Source organism: Galendromus occidentalis, unplaced genomic scaffold (assembly GCF_000255335.2).
Source record: "Galendromus occidentalis unplaced genomic scaffold, Mocc_1.1 scf7180000075389, whole genome shotgun sequence".
Lineage (NCBI taxonomy): Eukaryota > Metazoa > Arthropoda > Arachnida > Mesostigmata > Phytoseiidae > Galendromus > Galendromus occidentalis.
In genome coordinates, this window is record NW_003803379.1 from 1 (window position 1) to 19,474 (window position 19,474).

Consider the following 19,474-nt stretch of genomic DNA (forward strand, 5'->3'; position numbering starts at 1 on the left):
CCAAAGGTCCGTCAAGACAGACCCATTAAGTCCCATTTGAGTAATAATGACACTTCCCCCGTCGATGCCGTGTGCATTGCCTGGACGGGGAAAGGGTCAGTTACGCTAGGATCAGCCGCGAGCAAATGGCGATCTTGCCCGGGCGAGAAGGATGATCCCGTGTTCGAGACTCCCTCAAATAGGAGAGGCGGAACGCGCCGGAGCATTCAGTCCAGAGACAGCGCTTGGTTCGTCTCGTTTGTGGAACAGAATTCTTCATTCCAGAATCCGCTCAGCCGCATTGTGAAATTTTTCGTGAATGCGGTGACAGAGCCCGAGAAGAGAGCTGACGATGAGCACATCGTCTGCGATCGTCAACGCGGACAAATCGCCGGAGCCTGTCGGCGAAACACTCGGTAAGCCAATAACTGCGGTATCCACTGTGCTATTTACGAGAGGCGAACGACAGTGCCGGCTTATTCCACGGCCAGCCGTCTTGACTCTCTCCGGACGTTTGCTGAGCTCTTAGGAGATCCAATATCTCCCGTTTCGATGTTCGTAGGATCCGCGGACGAAAGAGCTAGCTTACAGAACCCTATCAACCGCCTTCTCCTGCTAAACACACACGCAATCATGGTGAGAGGATGCCGGGATCTTCCTTGGAATAGCTCAAGCTCCTGTTTGAATCGGGGCGGAGCGGTTTGTCATCCACGTGTAGCTGTCTGTCTGGGCCGGAATGCTTGTGTTTGAAAACTCCGCGGAAGCACCTTGGCAGGCTGAATCTTGTCCCAGCGCCAAGCGCCTGCTCGGGTCCCGAACCTCGCCGCTTCGACTGCCGACCGATGGAACCGCTCCTCATGGTGAGAAGCGAGGCGATCGACGGTCAGCATTCCCCCGACAGAAGTCTGCCGGAAATGAGCGCCTCCGGGAGCGTGGAGAGGAACGAATAGTTTAAAACGCTCGATTGAGGTCATGGTCCACGGGGGAATAATCATCCAGCCAGCCGGTTCGAAGATTCAATGAGCGAATCTCACTCAGAGACAAGTTCTCGAATTCGCCGTCTGTAGGCTCTCTCAGCCCGATCCTACTGGATTTTTTTTCGCCCTCTCCCTCCAGCCCGTCGGTGAGGGGTCCGACTTGTCTGTGGCGGCGCCAGGGCGCGCAAGTTCGCGGGGGGACTCGATCGGCCCGGGAGTGCACGTACGCAGCGCGCAGAATCCTCCCACCCAGCTGGCTATCTTTCGCTGGGAGGGACCAGAAGGGGCTCTGAAGCTTCCACGCCGCTGGAGAGGAACAGCGCGCCTGCTCTGATCATACATACAATCCAATGGAAGAAAATCCATGCCAATCGGCTAATCTACTGGTCGGATCCTCCTACGACTCCTCCCCTAAATATTCCAGAAGACGGTTCGCACACTGACGAGTGCACAAGTGACTTGGCTGTCAAGGTCGGGAGTACCTATGACGAGGACGATGATCCTAAAAACTGCCGGTACACAACCACGAAGAGTAATCTCTGGGACAGACTGTTCTTTGGATTTCTCACTCGGTGAGTATCATGTGACAGTTGATCATCTGCCTGACAGTTGATCGCTGAGGCAGAGAGCGCAAATCGACTCTCCCATATTCAGAACCTATGGGAGCCAATCCGTGCCGAATGCATGCTACCAGGATTCCCCCGGTTTGTCTCTGGAACCGAATCGCCCTAATAGGAACCCGAGTGCAGACTGACGGGGAACGGTCCTGTAAATTTCAGAGTCGTCCTCCGGGGCGCGAGGCATCAGCTCGAAGCGAAAGATCTCCTTCCTTTGCACACGTTGTTCACAGCCAAAGAGACGGCTGCTAGAATCCTGCGTCTATGGAACAAGAGACATGCGAGAAAAAGACCACAAAACGCCGATGAGTGCGTATCTGTCCTTTCAAGCTTATAGGAAACGTTATCGAGATTTCGGCAGTGACCCCATCGTCGGGTCGGGAATTCGGATTCGCGTTCGGGAAACCTTCTCATTGCCTTGTTTCAGAGAAACTCCCGAGACGGATGACGCTACCCTTATCCGCCCTGAAGGCACGAAGAAGTCCGTCAGCATGTTTTCCGTTATATTTGTAGCCTTTTGGGCTGACTTACTCTTCGCAGCCATCTTGTATTTCCTCGCTTCGTTCGTGTATTTGGTCCCACCGTTCCTCATTGGGTGAGTAAGACACCAGAAACGATCCCCGTGTATCCCGCCGATCGTCATGATGAATTGAAACGATCCCGCATTCCAGGAGCCTGGATGATTTCTTGAACAAGAAAAACCCGCCAATAACAGAAGGTCTCTACATCGCGGGAGTACTCTTAGCATCCCAACAAATATTCTCGATCTTGCGGTCGCACACTTTCGGCACCCTATTCAATGTGGGCATCAAGCTCAAATCGGGCTTATCATCTGCAATATACCAAAAGGTTCGACAAGAGAAGAGCTCCTCCGGAGCTGCTGTATTTCGACCTCCTCCTAAGTCACGTTATCGAAGAGATTAGCTCCAGAAAAAGTAAGATCCCTTTCTCCTATCAGTGTTTAAGACTGTCATCAAAGTCTTCGAAAGAGTATCCGACCGGCGATATAGTGAGTTTGATAACGATCGATGTCGACATCATCCAATGGGCTATGATTCAGTCCAATTATGCCTGGGGAGCGCCCGTATCGGTGAGTTACAAGAAGTCGAGACATTCGGGATGGGACTTTCAGCGTTCCGTGTTTGTAGAATCCTTCCGATTGAGAAACCTTCTCTATCCAGGTAGTATTGACCTTCGCCCTCATATACCAATACCTCGGGGTATATTGCTTGGCTGGGGCGCTTGCGATCGTGGCATTCACGCCCGTGATCGTCCTCATGACGAAAATCGAGAGCGCTCTGCAAACGAAACACATGAAGAAGAAAGATCAGCGAATCGAGATGGTGACTGAGGTTTTCAACAATGTCAAGGTAAACTCCTTGGGGGTCACGTGGAAGAGCTCATGAATCCACAAACGCTGGAGGACGGCAAACATTCATCGCTCCGAAATTCGCAGGTCATCAAATTGTATGCTTGGGAGAACTCTTTCATGCAAAAAATTCGCAAGCTCAGAGACCAGGAATCCCGGCTGATGTACATTTATCTCGGAGCTAGCAATGCATTCGGATTCACTTGGAATTGTTATCCGTTTTTCGTGAGTAATCCCCCACGCGAACCACGTTTCGATCTGGAGAATCATTGACACAGTTTCACGATCTCAACCTTGCTTCCCGAGGGTTTCGACGGCGGCGATTGGAGCCTACATTGTTCTTAGAATAAAGAAGGCGTCCTCAACCCGAAGACTCGTCCTGGTTTCGATCGCATATTTCAATTCTCTCAGGGACAATCTGATCACGTTTCCGTATTCGGTCTCCTCGCTGGCCAAAGCTTTCGTCTCAATGCGGCGGATTCAAGGCTTTCTCGAAGCCGATGAAGTGAGTGCTCCCTGATGCATTTTACTGCTGGGCTTCCAGATCGTTCATTCTGTTCTAGCCGCAATATTTCCGAATGGAAACTTTCATCTGATTTCCTCCGAATCGCCTTTATCTCTTCTGATACCATTCACTGTGGCCACAGGTCGATCCGAGCATCATGAAAGAAGAACTCAAAGCCGATGAGGACATCTCATTCCGGAACGCCAGCTTCACGTGGGGAGATGACGAGAATCCCGTTCTGAAGAATCTCAATTTTTCCATAAAGAAAGGGGAACTGGTCGCCGTCGTAGGTTCCGTGGCTGCCGGGAAATCATCGCTCATCCAGGCGATCATCGGTGAACTCATTCCCACCTCTGGGTCAGTCAGCCGGAGAAAAGAGGTTGGTTTCTCTCGATCAGAATCTCCCGTTCGGAGCATCCCCTAGAAGTGCCGTGTGATCCGAAGTTCCTGTTTTGGAGAATCTAACCCCGACTCCTCATTTTCAGCGTAAGATCGGCTACGTTCCGCAACAAGCCTGGATTTTGAACAGCACGGTACGGAAAAACATCCTCTTCGGATGCGCCTACGCAGCTCGAAGATACCGGGATATCGTGAAGAAATGTTGTCTGCTCCCCGATTTGAAAATCCTCCAAGCCGGTGATTCGACGGAAATCGGGGAAAAGGGAGTAAACCTGTCCGGAGGCCAAAAGCAAAGAGTCTCTCTTGCGAGGGCGGTTTACCTGGATGTGAGTGTGCATGTTCAGAGCTGAAGTTGGCATCAAGATTGCCGGCTCGTTCAGTGAGATTCTGAGTCCATCTCGAATTTTCAGGCTGATATCTATCTTCTGGATGATCCGCTCAGTGCTGTGGACGCTCACGTAGCTTACGACCTATTCAATGACGTGGTCGGCCCGAAAGGTATCCTCAGCGGGAAGACGCGTATTCTCGTCACCCACTCGGTCGCCGTTCTGCCCCATGTAGACAGGATCATTGTCTTGGAGGACGGAGAGGTCACACATCGGGGCACGTATGATGAGATCATGAGCCAAAACGTTCGCCTCAAGGAGCTCGTCGAGACACATGCGAACACGGGCAGCGAGAACTCCGTCCACGATGAGGTTTCACGAGGCAGCGACGAGCCGTCTACAAGATTGTTAGTACGGCTAGCTCATCCTCCTTCGCCTGATGGTGGAGGCAAGCTCTGTCTTGGAGTACATCTCTGACTTCCCACTTGATAAATTACAGCCGAAAACGCACGCGGTCGGTCGACAGCGTCTCTTCGAATGTCAGCGGCTGCGTAGAGCGCCAAATGCCCGACATTCCTTTCGGGAAACTCATCGAGGAAGAAGAAATGGAGGTTAGGAGGACCCGAACTGCATGATTTGTTTATGGAGAATGTCATCCGACCCATTATTCATTCAATTGAATTCCGCAGGTTGGCGTGGTTCGATGGAGAGTTTATTTCGAGTTTCTGTGGCATTTCGGTATCATCGGAACTATCCTGGGGCTCACTTGTTATGCCCTCTCCAAAGCTGCCGATCTCTGGTCGCTTCTTTACATAACGACCTACAGCAAAGAGATAGAGAGTAATATCGAGTTTTCTTATCGCTGAATCCACGAGCGAACTTCAGAAATCATGTATCAATTATTGCCGAATGATATCGCGATGAAATCTAACTGACGTCTGATCCCGATCGCAGTAAAGAACGGAACTACCCCAGAGGACATGTGGTCCCACATGCAAATATACATCGCCATAGGATCTTCCCAAGGCGTAGCGATGCTGGCTGCCCTTACAGCCCTCTCGTTGGGCTGCATCTGGACTTCGACATCCCTCCACAACAAGATGCTCGACGCGGTGATGAAAGCTCCCATGAGTTTCTTCGATGCCACGCCAACGGGTCGAATTCTGAACCGGTGAGTCCGAATCGGAAGAGAGAGCTCTGCCAGGACACTCCGGAACGTTTATTCCGGAGAGGTTCCTTAAGCTGTATAAGTCAGTTGAAGTGCTGGGTGTCGCTCCCGGAAGACGTTTCGTGCGAATGCAGCATTCGGGATTTGAATAGTTCACGCCAGAAAGTGAAGGAAGCGCCAAGAGAACCGTTTCCAGAGGGAGAGCCTGGACTTTTCGAGTCGTATACCCGAGAGCGTCATTTCCGAGAAATGTCATCGGAAGCACAGATTGAAACCATCTCTCTCAAGGGGGAAATCCTGTAAAAGCGAATAATCGCTTCCCGCCTATCTTCCAGGTTCAGCAGAGACGTCGATGAGCTCGACGTCAGCCTTTATAGGAACGCCGACGGCTTCATAACAACTTGGACGGTTTTGCTGGTCACCTTGATTTATATCTGCATACACCTACCGTATGTCCTGATATTCTTGATACCCCTATTCGCCTTTTTCCTGGGCATTCAGGTGAGCTACAAACAAAAAAAAAAACATCATCCATATCCGGCAATTCGGTACCTATGTATATCATGCTCACTGCTCACAATGCTCGGTTCATGCGTGCTCGGCTAGCGCTACGGCAGAATCTCAGAAATCTATCAAAACTCTTGCAGAGATTCTACGTGGCCTCATCAAGGCAAATCAAACGCTTGAACGCGGTGACCAAATCTCCAGTCCTGAATTGCTTCAACGAAAGCATAGCGGGAACCACGAGCATACGCGCCTATAACGTCCAGAATAGTTTCATCAGTAAGCACATGAGGCTTCTCGACAACAATCAGAACTGTCTCTTCCACGAATTCAATGGCTACAGGTGAGTTCCCTTCCATTGCGTGGATTCATTTTAATTGCAATTTTCCGATTGCGGGCAAAGGATTACGGAGGCAGGGCTATCGCGACGGCTCTCGCGGATCTTCTAGCTGAGCACGAATACTTTCGTAAAACAGATGGCTTGCCATCCGGCTCAATGTAGTGGGATCATTCATCGACGTGGCAGTCTGCGGGATGCTCATCTATTTCCGAGGCTCGATGCCCACCGAGATCGCTTCTCTGCTGTTCACCTGTTCCCTTCGAGCCTCTGATGCTTTCGCGTGGATCGTGAGAATGGGTGCCCAGGTGATTGACGCCATTCATGAATTGTTGCGAACGCCTTTGAAGGCCTAAGGACGCATCAAATTCCCCATCGTTGACGGTGCGGCCACTGACCCGGATCTGCCCACAGGTTGAAAACTCCTTGGTCTCGGCCGAGAGAGTTATGGATTACACCAAGACGAAACCGGAAAGCTCCTTGGTATCTCGACCGAGAGCCCGAACCTGAATGGCCCTCAGAAGGCCAGGTGCGTTTTGAAAATTATTCGACGAGGTATAAAGAAAACCTCGACCTTGTTTTGAAGAAGATAAACCTCGAGATCCTGTCCGGGGAGAAGGTTGGCATCGTCGGACGCACAGGAGCGGGAAAAAGCTCCCTCACGCTGGCCCTGTTGCGAATTCTCGAAGCAGTCGAAGGCAAGATAACGATCGACGGGACCGACATCTCCGAGTGAGTCACTTCGAAGTTTTCCGACTCACAAGTCTATCGAGCGTAGTTTTCCGCGCGCTTGAGCGTTAAGATGACTCTGTTCTCCAGATTGGGTCTCAATGCTCTCCGATCCAGATTAGCGATCATTCCACAAGATCCAGTTTTGTTCGGTGGGACTCTGAGAGAGAACGTCGACCCAGAAGAGCGGTACTCGGACGAAGCACTTTGGGCTGCATTGGAAAAAGCTCATCTGAAAAGCGCGGCCAAGCCGCTGTCGCACAAAATCGAAGAAGGTCAGCCCGGAGCTCAAGTCCTAACATAGGGTGCATTCGGACGGTTGGAGCACAAACGGACGCTCGCTCGCTCGCTCAATAAGACGACAACACTCATTTCAGGGGGCTCGAATCTCTCTGTCGGCGAGCGGCAGCTCGTTTGTCTAGCTCGAGCGCTTCTGAGGAATTCAAAAATCCTCATTCTCGACGAAGCTACCGCCGCCGTCGACTTGGAGACGGACGCGCTCATCCAGAAGACGATCAGACATGACTTCGGAGGCAGTACCGTCATAACAATCGCTCACAGATTGCACACAATAATGGATTACGATAAGTAAGCGGCTAGACGACTGGAGAGAGCGATTTGGACTGAGATATGCCTGGACTTCAATTGATCTGAATTTCCCTGACAGGATCGTCGTTCTGGACCAGGGAGAAATCAGAGAAGTCGGTTCACCCAGAGAACTCCTTCAAGATCCAGACGGAGTCTTCAGCTCGATGGCCAGAGACGCGAATATCCGAATCGATTCGTGAAGCGGCATCGTGGTTGCTCATTCATGTGATTCTTCCAGGACCGGCCTCAGAGGTCGAGCAAACGCGCTGCTCGAAATAAGTCGGATTTCCTCCGATCCCATTTACGTACATTCAATCGAGCGCGATGACGGGCGGAGTCGCGGGTTCCGACTCGAGCCACGCAAAGATCATGAATAAATTGAAAATGCTACTTATTATCGGATTTTCTTCTGCTACTCCCGATGGAAGCAGCGGCGGCGATCCAATACTGACCTCGGTGCTTTTCTGAGGATCCTTAAACTGGACTCGCGTGCTCGGAGAAACAGTATACCCAACAGAGATTACAACGGAAGGAAATCGTAGGCTCCTGTTCCCCCGCAGCGGTCCCCGGAACATGTTTTACACCGATCTCCTGGAGCAACTTCGATACCCTCAACGCGACGAGTAAACATGAACGCGGTCAAATGAATGATCTTCGGGAGCATTTACTCGCTCCGAATATCGGAGCTGATTCCTTCGAGTGTGTCATCTGTTCTGCGGAAGACAGCGATGTAAAATCATCGAGCGGCTCCGGATGCCTCTTCATTTCTCCTCAAGCTCGCCGAGACACGCGGGATGGTCTACGTCTATGTACCCGCTATGATGTCGGGGGAACTAGCTGGGCAAACCCTGCGATCGGTTCGATAGAAATTGGATGGACTCAAGATCACTTGGGAGCCGAATTTTTGAATGAAGAGCCATTCACCGGGTTCGGGAACGATAGTATGCGGGACACCTTTCCAATGAGGCTCTGCTCACTGGCGTAGAGATTTGCAAGAGGGTCGAGTGCTCAAGGAGGGGCACACTGCGAAGATTCAGGAGGTGTGTTTCAGTTTAGCTCATGAGCTTTGGACTCATGAGGCCGCAGTTATTCATGATGACTCGTCACGCAGACTCAGCGGAGCCTCCAGCCGGAGTTTCGGAAGACCGCGCTCTGACGAAGCTTACAATCACTAACACCAGGTGGAGCCACGTGTATTGGATTTGAACCGAAATCTCTCGCGTAACTTAGGGCTATGCCGAGGCGAACAGCTCTATCGAGGGACCGCCGGACGCCCCGAAAATGTTGAAAGGGATTGTCACTCTTGTTTCATTGACGCTGTTATCCATCAGTCATTGCTTCGGAAGCAAGCAAAGTAAGTCTCATGGTAGCACCCGTGCATTTATCCAAATCAATTGACCTCGAAGAGCGCGATTCTAGGAACGAAGACGGTTGAGTTCTCAATCGTTCCGATTCGAAAACAAGGAAAATTTTCCCTTGTCTTACAGCATTAAGGGTGAAGCCCTTCGCTTTCTCGGACGAGCTGCAACTGGGTGACAAAATTGATGCATTATGTAGCGCCAAATACTCTTCGTCGAATCTGGCGTTTTCGTGGCTGAAGGACGGAAGACCGATTAATTCTGGTTCCGGAGGCATCCTGGTCGAAAACTCACATCATTTCGCGGCTCTCATCATCAGTCATTTACGGGTCGAACACATAGGAAACTATACTTGTGAGGTGAGGAGCGCGACCGGTGACCAGGACCGCTACACGGCTGCACTCGTCGCCAGAACACCTCCAGCGTGGTCGACGAAGCCCAAGGACTTTAGATCTCTGGTCGGGGATCGCGTGGAAGCTCTGTGCGACGCGACAGGCTACCCTCCGCCGAACGTAACGTGGTTTCGTGAAGGTGAGATCCCGAGAAGAAAATTCGAACGTCGGGTTTCGATATGCCATTTAGGCAGCGACTCGAGGATTCCTCGGCGTTTTCCTGGAGACCGCATCGTTCTCAGGTGCTCTGGTGAATTTCGGCAAACTGTTGGTTTTCGAGAGAATCCGAAAATCATCAGCAGGTTCATACTCTTGCCATGTGTCCAACGGAGTCGGACCGGATCTCGCCACAGAGTTCACCATCTCTCTGACATGTGAGTGCAGACTTTCTCGCAACCAGCCCTGCATGCTCTCCCGATTCTCTTGAGAGCTACCCTCTCGGCAGTCTCCGCGCTAATCGGAATTGAAATGAAATTTCCAAAGCATATTCTTATGTCTATGCCCAGCCGTGAGATACAGAGGTCTGCTTCAGTCTACGAGCCCGTTTATGAGCGGTATGCTGGCGGTGGTGTGAAATTATATCGTCAGAAATACTTGAAAGTTTCCCGCCATCTCGAGCTCGTAGACTGTAACGCCAGGTGGCACCACGTGTACCGATCAAGTCGCAAATGTTGAACTCATAGCACGATTGTAGGAACTCAATGTCGCCATATTTGTTCACGACCGACGATGATGGGCTCGATAAGCCGATTGCTGTTCGGTTTCTGCTTGATGCAGAAAGTACCGAGCGTGATTTGCAGACATTCTAGCGAGTTTCGTCCGGAACCCCATGAAGAACTCATCGCATACGAGATAAAAACGACACTAGTGAAGCGCCAAGCATCGGTGCCTCAGGTGAAGAACTTCTCCTTCCCCGCTGAAGCTCAGCTCGGTCAACGGATCGAAGCCCTGTGCAGCGTGAAGTTCAACGTACCAGGATTAGCTTTCGCGTGGCTCAAGGATGGGAGTCCGATATCGGAGAATAGCCACGGCATCGTTCTGACAGAGACTAGAAGCTTTCTTGCGTTTTCAATCGACGCCTTGAAACCCAGTCACACCGGGAACTACACTTGCGTTGCTCGCAGTCCCTCGGGGCGGGACAGCTTCACGGCACCCTTGGTCGCTTACACAGCTCCGTATTGGCATACGGTCCCGGAAGATACCTACATCCGGACAGGAAGCACCGTTGAGCTGAAGTGTGAGGCTGAGGGCTATCCTCCACCCGAAGTAAAATGGACTTCCAGCGGTGAGTTACATAACTTCCCATTCACGGAAAGGCCGGCCGTGAGGTCCCTGAACGGAGCTTTTTCCAGTTTCGAGAGACACGGTCAGAGGGAGCCGACTACTATTCGAGAGGATCAGCAAGGACGAAGCGGGGGAATACACCTGCAGAGCCGAGAATGGAGTCGGCCAAGCGATCGAGAAGACCGTCTCGCTTATGATTTCAAGTATGATCTCTCTAAAGTATGCAGAGTGCCTACAGAGCGCGCCATGGTTGGCACCGCACGAGTTATTTGATCGCGAGAGCTTCGAAAATCGTTGATGAGCATCTTTCTCATGGTTATCTGAATCCGAGTATTCCTTGCGAAACTTATGCATACATTCAAATGAATCCTTGACTCCAGACTGAGTTCGAACTGAGCGGCTCGATACTCCTTCCATACATGGGCGATAGGTGGCGCCTCCAGTACTATGCGATGAAATCATTGGTGTTGTTGGTACCGAGAGAGATGTGAGCAAATCCGGGAAGCCATTTTGTTGTCCAATCATGGCTCCGAAAATCGTAAATTTATTCTTGGGTTCTCTCGTCGCCGCGATAACTGTAGCGGAGCCACCGAGAGTGCAACCTTTCCTCCTGCCGTCTAATCCGGAGATGTGCGATGAAATCAATGTCATGTGCAGCGCGAAATCATCGACGCCCGTGGAGCTCCGATGGTTGAAAGATGGCAAGGACGTAAGAACATTTATGTTTCCAAATGCCACGATTTCCCGTGTCGGAAACATTCTGTTGATGTCAGTGAAGTGCATATCTAGCGAGCACGCCGGAAATTATTCATGCGTCGCCGAAAATCGCCACGGCGAAGACTCGTTCAGCGCTGCTCTGAGAATGTCCATCGCTCCGTTCTGGCTCGACGGATCGGTCGAGGACAGAATCGTGAAAGCATCGAGAGGTGAAAACGTGGAGCTTCGGTGCAACGCCGGAGGTTTTCCTAAGCCTAACATCACTTGGCACAGGGGAGGTACGTAAGACAATACCGTAGCGTGCTGTATGTGTCCTCAGGAACAGCGAGGCTGAATCTCACCGCCCACATTTGCAGCCAAGTTCCTAGCGAATTCGGATAGGCTCACCCTGAAAATCAAGGATAAGTTCTCGGGTGGAGACATTACTTGTCAAGCTGAGAACAGCGTCCCGCCCAGCATCGAGCGGAATTTCGTCATCCGAGTCATTCGTTAGTGATCAATGATCATCATCAGAATAATTTATAGTCGCGGAATAGACTTATGTGATAGAACCTTATATAGCTCCGTCTGAAGTCGTCAGAGTATCGTCTTCAGAGAGGTACAAGCGCCTCTCGCCGTTAAAGTCCCGTGAAAAAAGTTCCGGGCAGAAATTATTCCCGAATAAGTCAACAACCCTCATTCGAAATAGCCCGCTGAGCAAGTGATTGGCTTCAATCGCCGATGGATGGCGCCACGCGTACCGTGTGAATTTCCTGCCGCTTTCATTTTCACTGCCTGATGACGCCATATTTGAACTGTTCTGGTGGAGTGGACGCTCCTTACAGCACTCACGATGAGATGCGGTCTGGCACTTTCATCGATATTCTACCTTTGCATGAAATTGACGTCTATTGGTAAGCAGCCTGATGTTGGGCGGCTCCGGGAAACGCCTCTAATGAGGGGAATTTCGATTCGAACCCTCACCATGCCAATACCCCTCCTCTCATGAATTTTGTTCCAAAAGGTGCGTCGAGAGTGTCTCCCTTCGGTTTTCCCGAATTCAGCGCACCTGGAAGTCGAATCAAAGTCGTGTGCTCAGCGAACGAAGGAGCGACTCTGTCCTGGCTCAAAGACGGAGTTCCCCTCGGCACTCGCGCGAACGGAGTCGTTCTTGAGAATGTGGGTGACTTCCTCGTTATGCTCATCGAGTCTGTGAAGCCCAGTCATTCTGGGAACTACACGTGCCAAGCATCGAGTACCGGAGGAGTGAGTTCATACAGCGCAACTCTGACTGTCATTGCTTCCCCGGAGTGGGCGAGTGTTCCCGCGGATTTGTCAGTCAAGCAAGGCAATGCCCTCGAGCTCGAGTGTCTTGCTGATGGGTCTCCAGAGCCCAGGATTGAGTGGTTCCACGGAAATGGTCAGTGAGCACGGGACGGACGGCGGTCAAAGGCGATACTCATGATTTTGATCAACATAACAGAATTTCCTGTCGATAGAATTGATCGCGAGAGGTCGAGTCTTGAGACTAGCAAATGTCGGTCGGAAACAATCAGGAAATCTCAAATGCTCGGCCCAGAATGAGCACGGACTAATCGAACATTCCTTTCGTCTGGCGATCATCTGTGAGTCCACAATTCGTTCTGTTCCCATGATTTCGGTACTCAGAGTCGCCGATAGCTTCACGAGGAATTACGAGAGGCTACATAACACGAATCGAGCATTAGACATATGCTAGCTTTATTGAGAGCCATAAGCGGGACTCTAAGAAGATCGTTGTGATTGCTGCATCCGCGCCTAATAGGAACAAGAGTCAGGAGTGACCGTTCGTAGGATGGGTCGTCCCGTAAACGGCATGTCCTGGAAATCGCGGGGTAATCAGTCCTCCAGGATCTGGGGATATGGGTTCGCGGCCGGGGACGCGGAACCACGCACCGTTTGTCCACTCCGGAAAATCGTATCTCCCGACGAGCTTGAAGATCTTCTGCGCCTTTTTCTGATTATCCATCACCAAAAATCCAAATGTAGGCGCCCTTCCCTCATAAGGTTTTTGGCCGGAAGATGGCGCCACATGTATCGCTGATTACCCTCACGACGAGGCGAGTTCGGCACAGGATTTAGGTCCGCCATCTTTGTCTATTCCCCGATAATGGGGGGTACTGTGGATTTCGTGGTGTCGTCGCTCATGATTTTATCCGGAGTTGGCCATGTACTGGCAGGTACGTATCGTGAGTCATCGCCGGATAGAATGGAAGGGTTCGCCCCGCTGAATGAGACGCTACGTCCGAATTGCAGGAGATCCCAGCGTGCCTATATTCGCTATGCCCCAGGAGATCACTCTCGGCTCGGATATAAAAGTGACATGCTTCTCGTCTGGTGCGACCAGTCTGGAGTGGCTCAAAGATGGAGTGATCCTCCATGATGGTCAACGAGGGATTGAAATCACCAAGTTGGGGGGTTTACTGATTCTATCAATCGATAAGGTTCTGATCGAGCATTCTGGGAACTACACATGTGTCGCTCGTAATGATGAAGGCAGCAGTAGTTTCACGAACTCCCTCTCGGTGGCTGCGGGACCTTCCTGGCTGAGGAAGCCCGACGAAAGCGTTGTGGTCAGCGGCAAAACATTCGTGAATCTGAGATGCGAAGCGGAAGGCTCTCCGAAGCCACTCATAACGTGGCAGAAGGACGGAGGTTCGACGTCTTCAATTTTGCTCGAATCATGCGACAGATATTCCGAAATTTAGGTCAGTGAATCATATCATAATACATCCACCGCAGAAACCATTTGGTCCGCTGAAACTCTCCATCTCAAAGATGTTGGCAGAAACGACGCCGGTAGTTACGCTTGCATTGCGCAGAACATACACGGACTCATCAGGCATGGATTCAGCGTTTCGTTGAACCGTGAGTTGGAAGTCGATAGCCTTCGGACAAATCGGATCGCTTGACTCGCTTCAGACTGCTCTCAGTAAGCTCGGGAATGCCGAAGCTGAGGATGGTACCGCGTGTATATACTTCATCATAATTATTGAGACATTTTATCCTCGGGGAAGGGCTACTGTATAACCTATGTACATACAACGAGAACGCTGTTGCCAGCAACGGTTCGTTGAAATGAATATTGGTCTGAGCGAACTTCTTCGACCATAAGGTCTACATCGTCGATGCCGACGGGTCCACGAGTTGAGAGATCTCGGCCAAGTATTTCGTGGCGCTGATCAGACATGGAGCTTCGCGAAATGATGGGAATCACTCTCACGCCGGACATCCATATGGCTCTGGAACAACTCGGATATGACGACACTGTTCTGCGTACCCTATGTGAGGCATTGCCCGAGAGCCCCGAAACCGTACGCGGCTGGCTTCCTTGGCGAGGTGACTGAGGGGCGTGGTGCCTTTCGGAAGATCGCAGCGGTTCGCAGAACCGACAACGGCAGCTATCCGGGGTTGACCGTGTCCCTCCGACTCGCCCGCTAATAATTCGAGGGGAGCTTAGGTGCATTAATGGGCACTGGGAGTCGATTCGAGCTATCCGGAATCCCCCGGCATCCAATTATCCGTGATTGAGGTCCGGATGGGGCTGGAAGTCTTCCTCGGCGGATCTGAACTCCTTTCGGTCTTGGCATTTGAATTACCGGAGGGTTGAGAGATGGAGTGCTCTTTCTCCGCCTTCGCTCAGGTTCCTTCCGAAAATCATCGAGCTCGGTGGTCTCAGAGATCCTCCACGAACGAAATAAGAGAATTCCGCTCCCAATCTAGCATCTAGTAGGGGTTTAAATCAAGCGCCATGACGAGGCTCTCTTGTGATCGCCGATGGTTGGCGCCACATGTGTTATATCGAGGAATCTCTCTGCCGCCAAGGTGGTCGCCATCTTGGGAAGATCAGAAGAATTTCAGGATGCAGAGCCCAGCAGTGCTCATTCTAGTCACCTGGTGCCTTCGGTCTTCCCGCGCCTCAGGTGAGGCAGATTTTTTCGAATCACGTTCGTGATACTCGATCAGATGGCCTATACTGTTCCGCCTTCCAATACTGAGTGAGTGCTTCCATAGGTCCACCGAGCGTTTCCCCGTTCGGCTTCCCAGATCAGAACGGTCTTGGAGGCAAAGTGAACGCTTTCTGTACATCCAATGATCAAAGTAGCCTGAGCTGGATGAAGGATGGTCGAGTCATAGAGAACGGAGACTTGTTCTCCGTGATCAAGCTCGATGGAGCACTACGCCTCGTTATCGGCGAACTGACAGCGGAGCACAGCGGGAACTACACTTGCACCGCCCGTAACGCTCACGGCAGCAGTAGCTACAGTGCAACGCTCTATGTTGTATCTCCACCGATTTGGAGTGAAATTCTGGAAGATCGAACCGTGACCCGGCACGGGCCTGTACGGCTCTCATGTGGAGCCAGTGGTCGCCCCAAGCCAAATATAACCTGGAGCAGAGATGGAGGTAGCATGAATCGAGCGCTCAGACCGAAAACTACCAAGTAAGACAACATTCTACAACAGGAGTCGATCATATCGTGATATAACTTCCAGAGCAAGTCCACAGCGGAAGCGTATACAACTTGCTCGCGAGTAAAGCGACTAGCGGGATCTATACGTGCACAGCATCGAACGAATACGGCGTCATAAAACAGAGCACAAAAATTTCTGTCTCCTGTGAGTTCGATTTTTGGCGCTCCCTCCCTAGTTGGGGTTATTGGCCGACGGATGGCGCCACATGTACCGCGCTGCTGTTCATACAGCACCAATAGGGACGTTTGTGAACGCCATCTTAAAATTAGTACCTATCTCGATTCACGATGTGTGAGATTAAAGTGACGCTGCTTATTGCTACATCATGTTTCCTGCTCGAGTCGATCGTTTCAGCAGGTATGATATGCCAATTCAATCATAAGAGCAATGTATCCCCATCGATTCGATGCCACGAAAGGCCCGCCGAGCACCCTTTCACTCACCTTTCAGAACTCCCGAGCGTGCCCACCATTGCCATACCCGAGAAAAACTGGGTCGGCTCGGAGGTAAAAATCACATGTTTTTCGTCGGGGGCGAGTAGCCTAACGTGGCTCAAAGATGGCGTCGCGCTCGAGGACGAACGGGAGAAGATCCGTATGACGAAAATGAGTGGCTTACTAGTCCTATCCATCGACAAACTTCTTGTAGAGCATGTGGGAAACTATACTTGTGCTGCCAGGAACAAGGAGGGTACGAGTGCGTCGAGTGGCGTCTTGAGCGTATCCGCGCCGCCAACCTGGGTGAAAACGCCCGGAAATGTCCGTCTCGCGGGGAAAGCCCCGACCAGCGTTAGGTGCAGAGCCGACGGTTATCCTAAACCAGTGATATCGTGGCTGAAGAATGGAGGTTAGCAGGGGCTCATTGTTCTCGATCATACTTACTCGCATCCAATCCATCGTGTCATTGCGCATCATCTCGGAAGTGTTTTCCAGAGAGAATCGGTTCCGCTGACACGCTACATTTCGAGAAAGTGAGCCCGAACGATGCAGGCTCATACTCTTGCATCGCGACCAATATCCACGGAGTCTTGAAACATGATTTCGACGTCCTCGTATACCGTGAGTACTCCTCTCGTGGCTTCGGGCCACTGAGATCGATTCGCATCTCCCGCCGATGTTTTAGTGAAGATTTTGGCCGATGGGTGGCGCCACGTGAATCGTGTCAGAAATCCAAATTCGAAAGCATCAAACGGACCCAGGTCCGCCATTTTGATCGGTAATGGTCTCTCGCCGTCATGAAAGGATCGAGACTCTCCCTTGCGAGTGTGTTTCATGTTCTGTTCTTCGCTTTCGTAAAAGCAGGTATGTGCCGATACTGAGAAACTCCTCGCGAAAATCGCAGACTTCGGTCTAATCGAGCGAGACCAATGTCGACGACGGTCTATTCCCACAGGAATCCCGCAAATCGCTCCATTCAGATTCTCGCAGAGGATTGTCGGAAGTTCGGCGAAAGTTGCGTGCGTTGCGGATGATGCGACGTCGATCGTCTGGTCCAGAGACGGTCGACCGCTTCAAGATGGGAGGAATGGAATCACTTTGAAGCAAGTCGACGGCGTCGCGGTGCTCTCCATTGAAAGAGTGACGCCCGAGCATTCTGGCATCTATACGTGCACGGCCCGGAACGAAGAAGGAATCTCGACCTTCAGTGAAGCACTATCCGTGTCTGCGCCGCCTAAGTGGCTGAAAACTCCTGAAGACACAGTCCTATCAAAGTCACACAACGCAGAACTCGAGTGCGAGGCATCAGGATTTCCTGAGCCAAATATCACGTGGTCCCAAGCTGGAGGTCAGTTTCTGATGTCGGAGACGGCAAATCTCAGCTCTGACGTCCCACCGACGCCCCTAAATATAAGTGCTTGACGAGAGCCTAATTCACAGAAATAATCCAGAGAGGCAAGAGTATTTCTATCGGACTTAAAGCGCGAATGTCACCCGGGATTTATACGTGTGAAGCTTTCAATGAGCACGGCAGCATCAGACATTCTTTCGAAATCACGCTGGTCTGTGAGTATCATGGACCGTGGTCCTGAGCTTCAGAGTCGCCATGTGTGCCTTCCGTGGCCTGGCTAACGAAGTGTCGACTCCGCCGGGCTCAATTGGCCTCATGTCATTCAAATCATCGAGTTGTAGATAAGACCGGTGAATACTACCGAGGATGAATAGTATAATCAAATATTGGCGCGTAAAATTAGTTCCCATTTCGGCCGAGATATGGCGCCACATACACCGTATCCGGGAATTTAAATCACCGGATGGGTGTAGAGCAGTCGCCGACGCCATTTTCATTCCGAGTGATGAGCAGACCTGTCGAGTGCGGATCATGTTATTCAATGGACCTCTGTCAAGCGTGATCGTCTTCATAAGTCATCTTGTGACCTGTCGAGCAGGTAGGAGAACCTCGTATATGTCTCCTGAGGGAAGCTGCGAGAGGAAGGAAGGGAATTCCCGACTCGGTGACTGCATATATGTTTTCAGGTCCCCCGAAAGTCTCTCCATTCGAATTCACCGAGAACTCGGTCGGGGGAGAGGTGAAAGTATTCTGCGTTTCTAGCGGAGTCTCCTCGTTGTCCTGGAGTAAGAATGGTCGCGTCTTGCAGACCGGGGTAACGAATGATGGAATCTCTATCAAACCCCTCGAAGGCGCCCTAATGCTCTCTATTACCGATTTGGAACCTGGGCACTCTGGAAACTACACATGCACTGCAAGAAACAAGAACGGAATGAGTAGTTTTAGTGCTCTGCTCGAAGTTGCGGCTCCCCCAAAATGGGAGAAAACCCCTCAGACGACGATTCTCCTAGGTGCTACGCCAGACGCAGAATTGTTGTGTGAAGCGTCAGGATTTCCCCAGCCGGAGATCGTCTGGAGGAGGGACGGCGGTTAGTTTCTCGATCGCCCTCAAAACTTCTCGAGCCCTGCATGGAAAGATACAACATTCTCGTTGATCATGGGCGGAAACGGAGACTAGCCGATGCCTCCTGATATTCCAGAGATCGTCCAGTCTGGCCGCTCATTGCGGCTTACACAGGCTCAGGACCCCATCGCTGGCGGCTATAGCTGTCAAGCGTCAAATGCTCACGGCAGCATATTCCATCAATTCAGTGTCTCCGTTGTTTGTGAGTCAAATCACCGTGCCCTTGCGAATCGTAGGTAATTCTAGCCGCCATTTTCATCATCTTCGTATCTCTTTCTGTCTCGTTCGCCGCACGGTCGAGCTCCGGTCGACGTGCGCCTCATGTGAATGAGTGCGAGATTAGTCAAGAATGCTGAGCCGCCGTACTGCCTATTTGTGGAAGGCTCCCCTAAGGAGCGTCGACTTCGAACTCCGTCCTGGAGTCCGCAAAGCTGCGATTCTTATTAGATTCGACTGATTCATTTGAGCCTTCGAACCAACAACCCTCTGCCGAGACGATGGGAACCAGCTTTCCGAAAGAGCCGCGTTGTTGCGAGTTCCCCAAATGGCCGATGGATGGCGCCACCTGTATCATATAACACTCCAGAGCTGGGGACGGTGCGAACGCCATGTTGATTTTGCTCCTCGCGTCGCAGAGAGAGTGCGAGCTCAGTCATGTTGCTCATCCTGGTATCATACTATACAATTATTATAGCAGGGTGCTCGGTGCTCGCAGGTATGTTGGCCGGGTGGGCGTATGCGTATGTGCGGTCAAACATTCGTTCCTCGCGATGAACGAAATAATTGACCGAGTGGTGAATGAAGTGCCCTCCCTTTTAGGA

At 51.4% G+C, this 19,474-nt stretch overlaps 2 protein-coding genes and 1 pseudogene across 2 annotated transcripts; all 3 read left to right on the forward strand.

Moving 5' to 3' along the window:
• The first annotated feature begins 331 nt into the window (after positions 1-331).
• Positions 332-7,884, forward strand: LOC100905358 (multidrug resistance-associated protein 1-like). Its single transcript, XM_029113008.1, is given in 23 exon segments — positions 332-395; positions 1,381-1,528; positions 1,736-1,882; positions 2,001-2,168; positions 2,245-2,422; positions 2,532-2,663; positions 2,755-2,943; positions 3,030-3,167; positions 3,298-3,447; positions 3,590-3,826; positions 3,939-4,172; positions 4,257-4,579; positions 4,672-4,783; positions 4,862-5,012; positions 5,127-5,343; positions 5,676-5,841; positions 5,988-6,187; positions 6,321-6,489; positions 6,596-6,655; positions 6,657-6,913; positions 7,001-7,185; positions 7,288-7,498; positions 7,578-7,884. Coding segments are annotated over 23 exon segments (3,957 nt in total). The 3' UTR covers positions 7,699-7,884.
• An 895-nt stretch (positions 7,885-8,779) lies between these two features.
• LOC108864601 (hemicentin-1-like) lies at positions 8,780-10,917 on the forward strand. Its single transcript, XM_029112511.1, has 7 exons — positions 8,780-8,852; positions 8,986-9,387; positions 9,491-9,622; positions 9,781-9,886; positions 10,049-10,533; positions 10,601-10,735; positions 10,913-10,917. Exons 1-7 carry the CDS (start codon positions 8,780-8,782, stop codon positions 10,915-10,917), a joined length of 1,338 nt encoding a protein of 445 aa, XP_028968344.1.
• A 138-nt stretch (positions 10,918-11,055) lies between these two features.
• On the forward strand, positions 11,056-12,656 carry LOC114828416 (Down syndrome cell adhesion molecule-like protein Dscam2; annotated as a pseudogene).
• Positions 12,657-19,474: the final 6,818 nt, after the last annotated feature.

What these genes read in the sequence shown, in the direction of transcription:
- LOC108864601 (XM_029112511.1), top strand. Translation starts at nt 8,780, where the DNA reads ATGTTGAAAGGGATTGTCACTCTTGTTTCATTGACGCTGTTATCCATC. An exon ending in CGTAACGTGGTTTCGTGAAG is followed by an intron (nt 9,388 to 9,490) that starts GTGAGATCCCGA and finishes CATCGTTCTCAG; the next exon opens with GTGCTCTGGTGAATTTCGGC. An exon ending in GTTCACCATCTCTCTGACAT is followed by an intron (nt 9,623 to 9,780) that starts GTGAGTGCAGAC and finishes GGTCTGCTTCAG; the next exon opens with TCTACGAGCCCGTTTATGAG.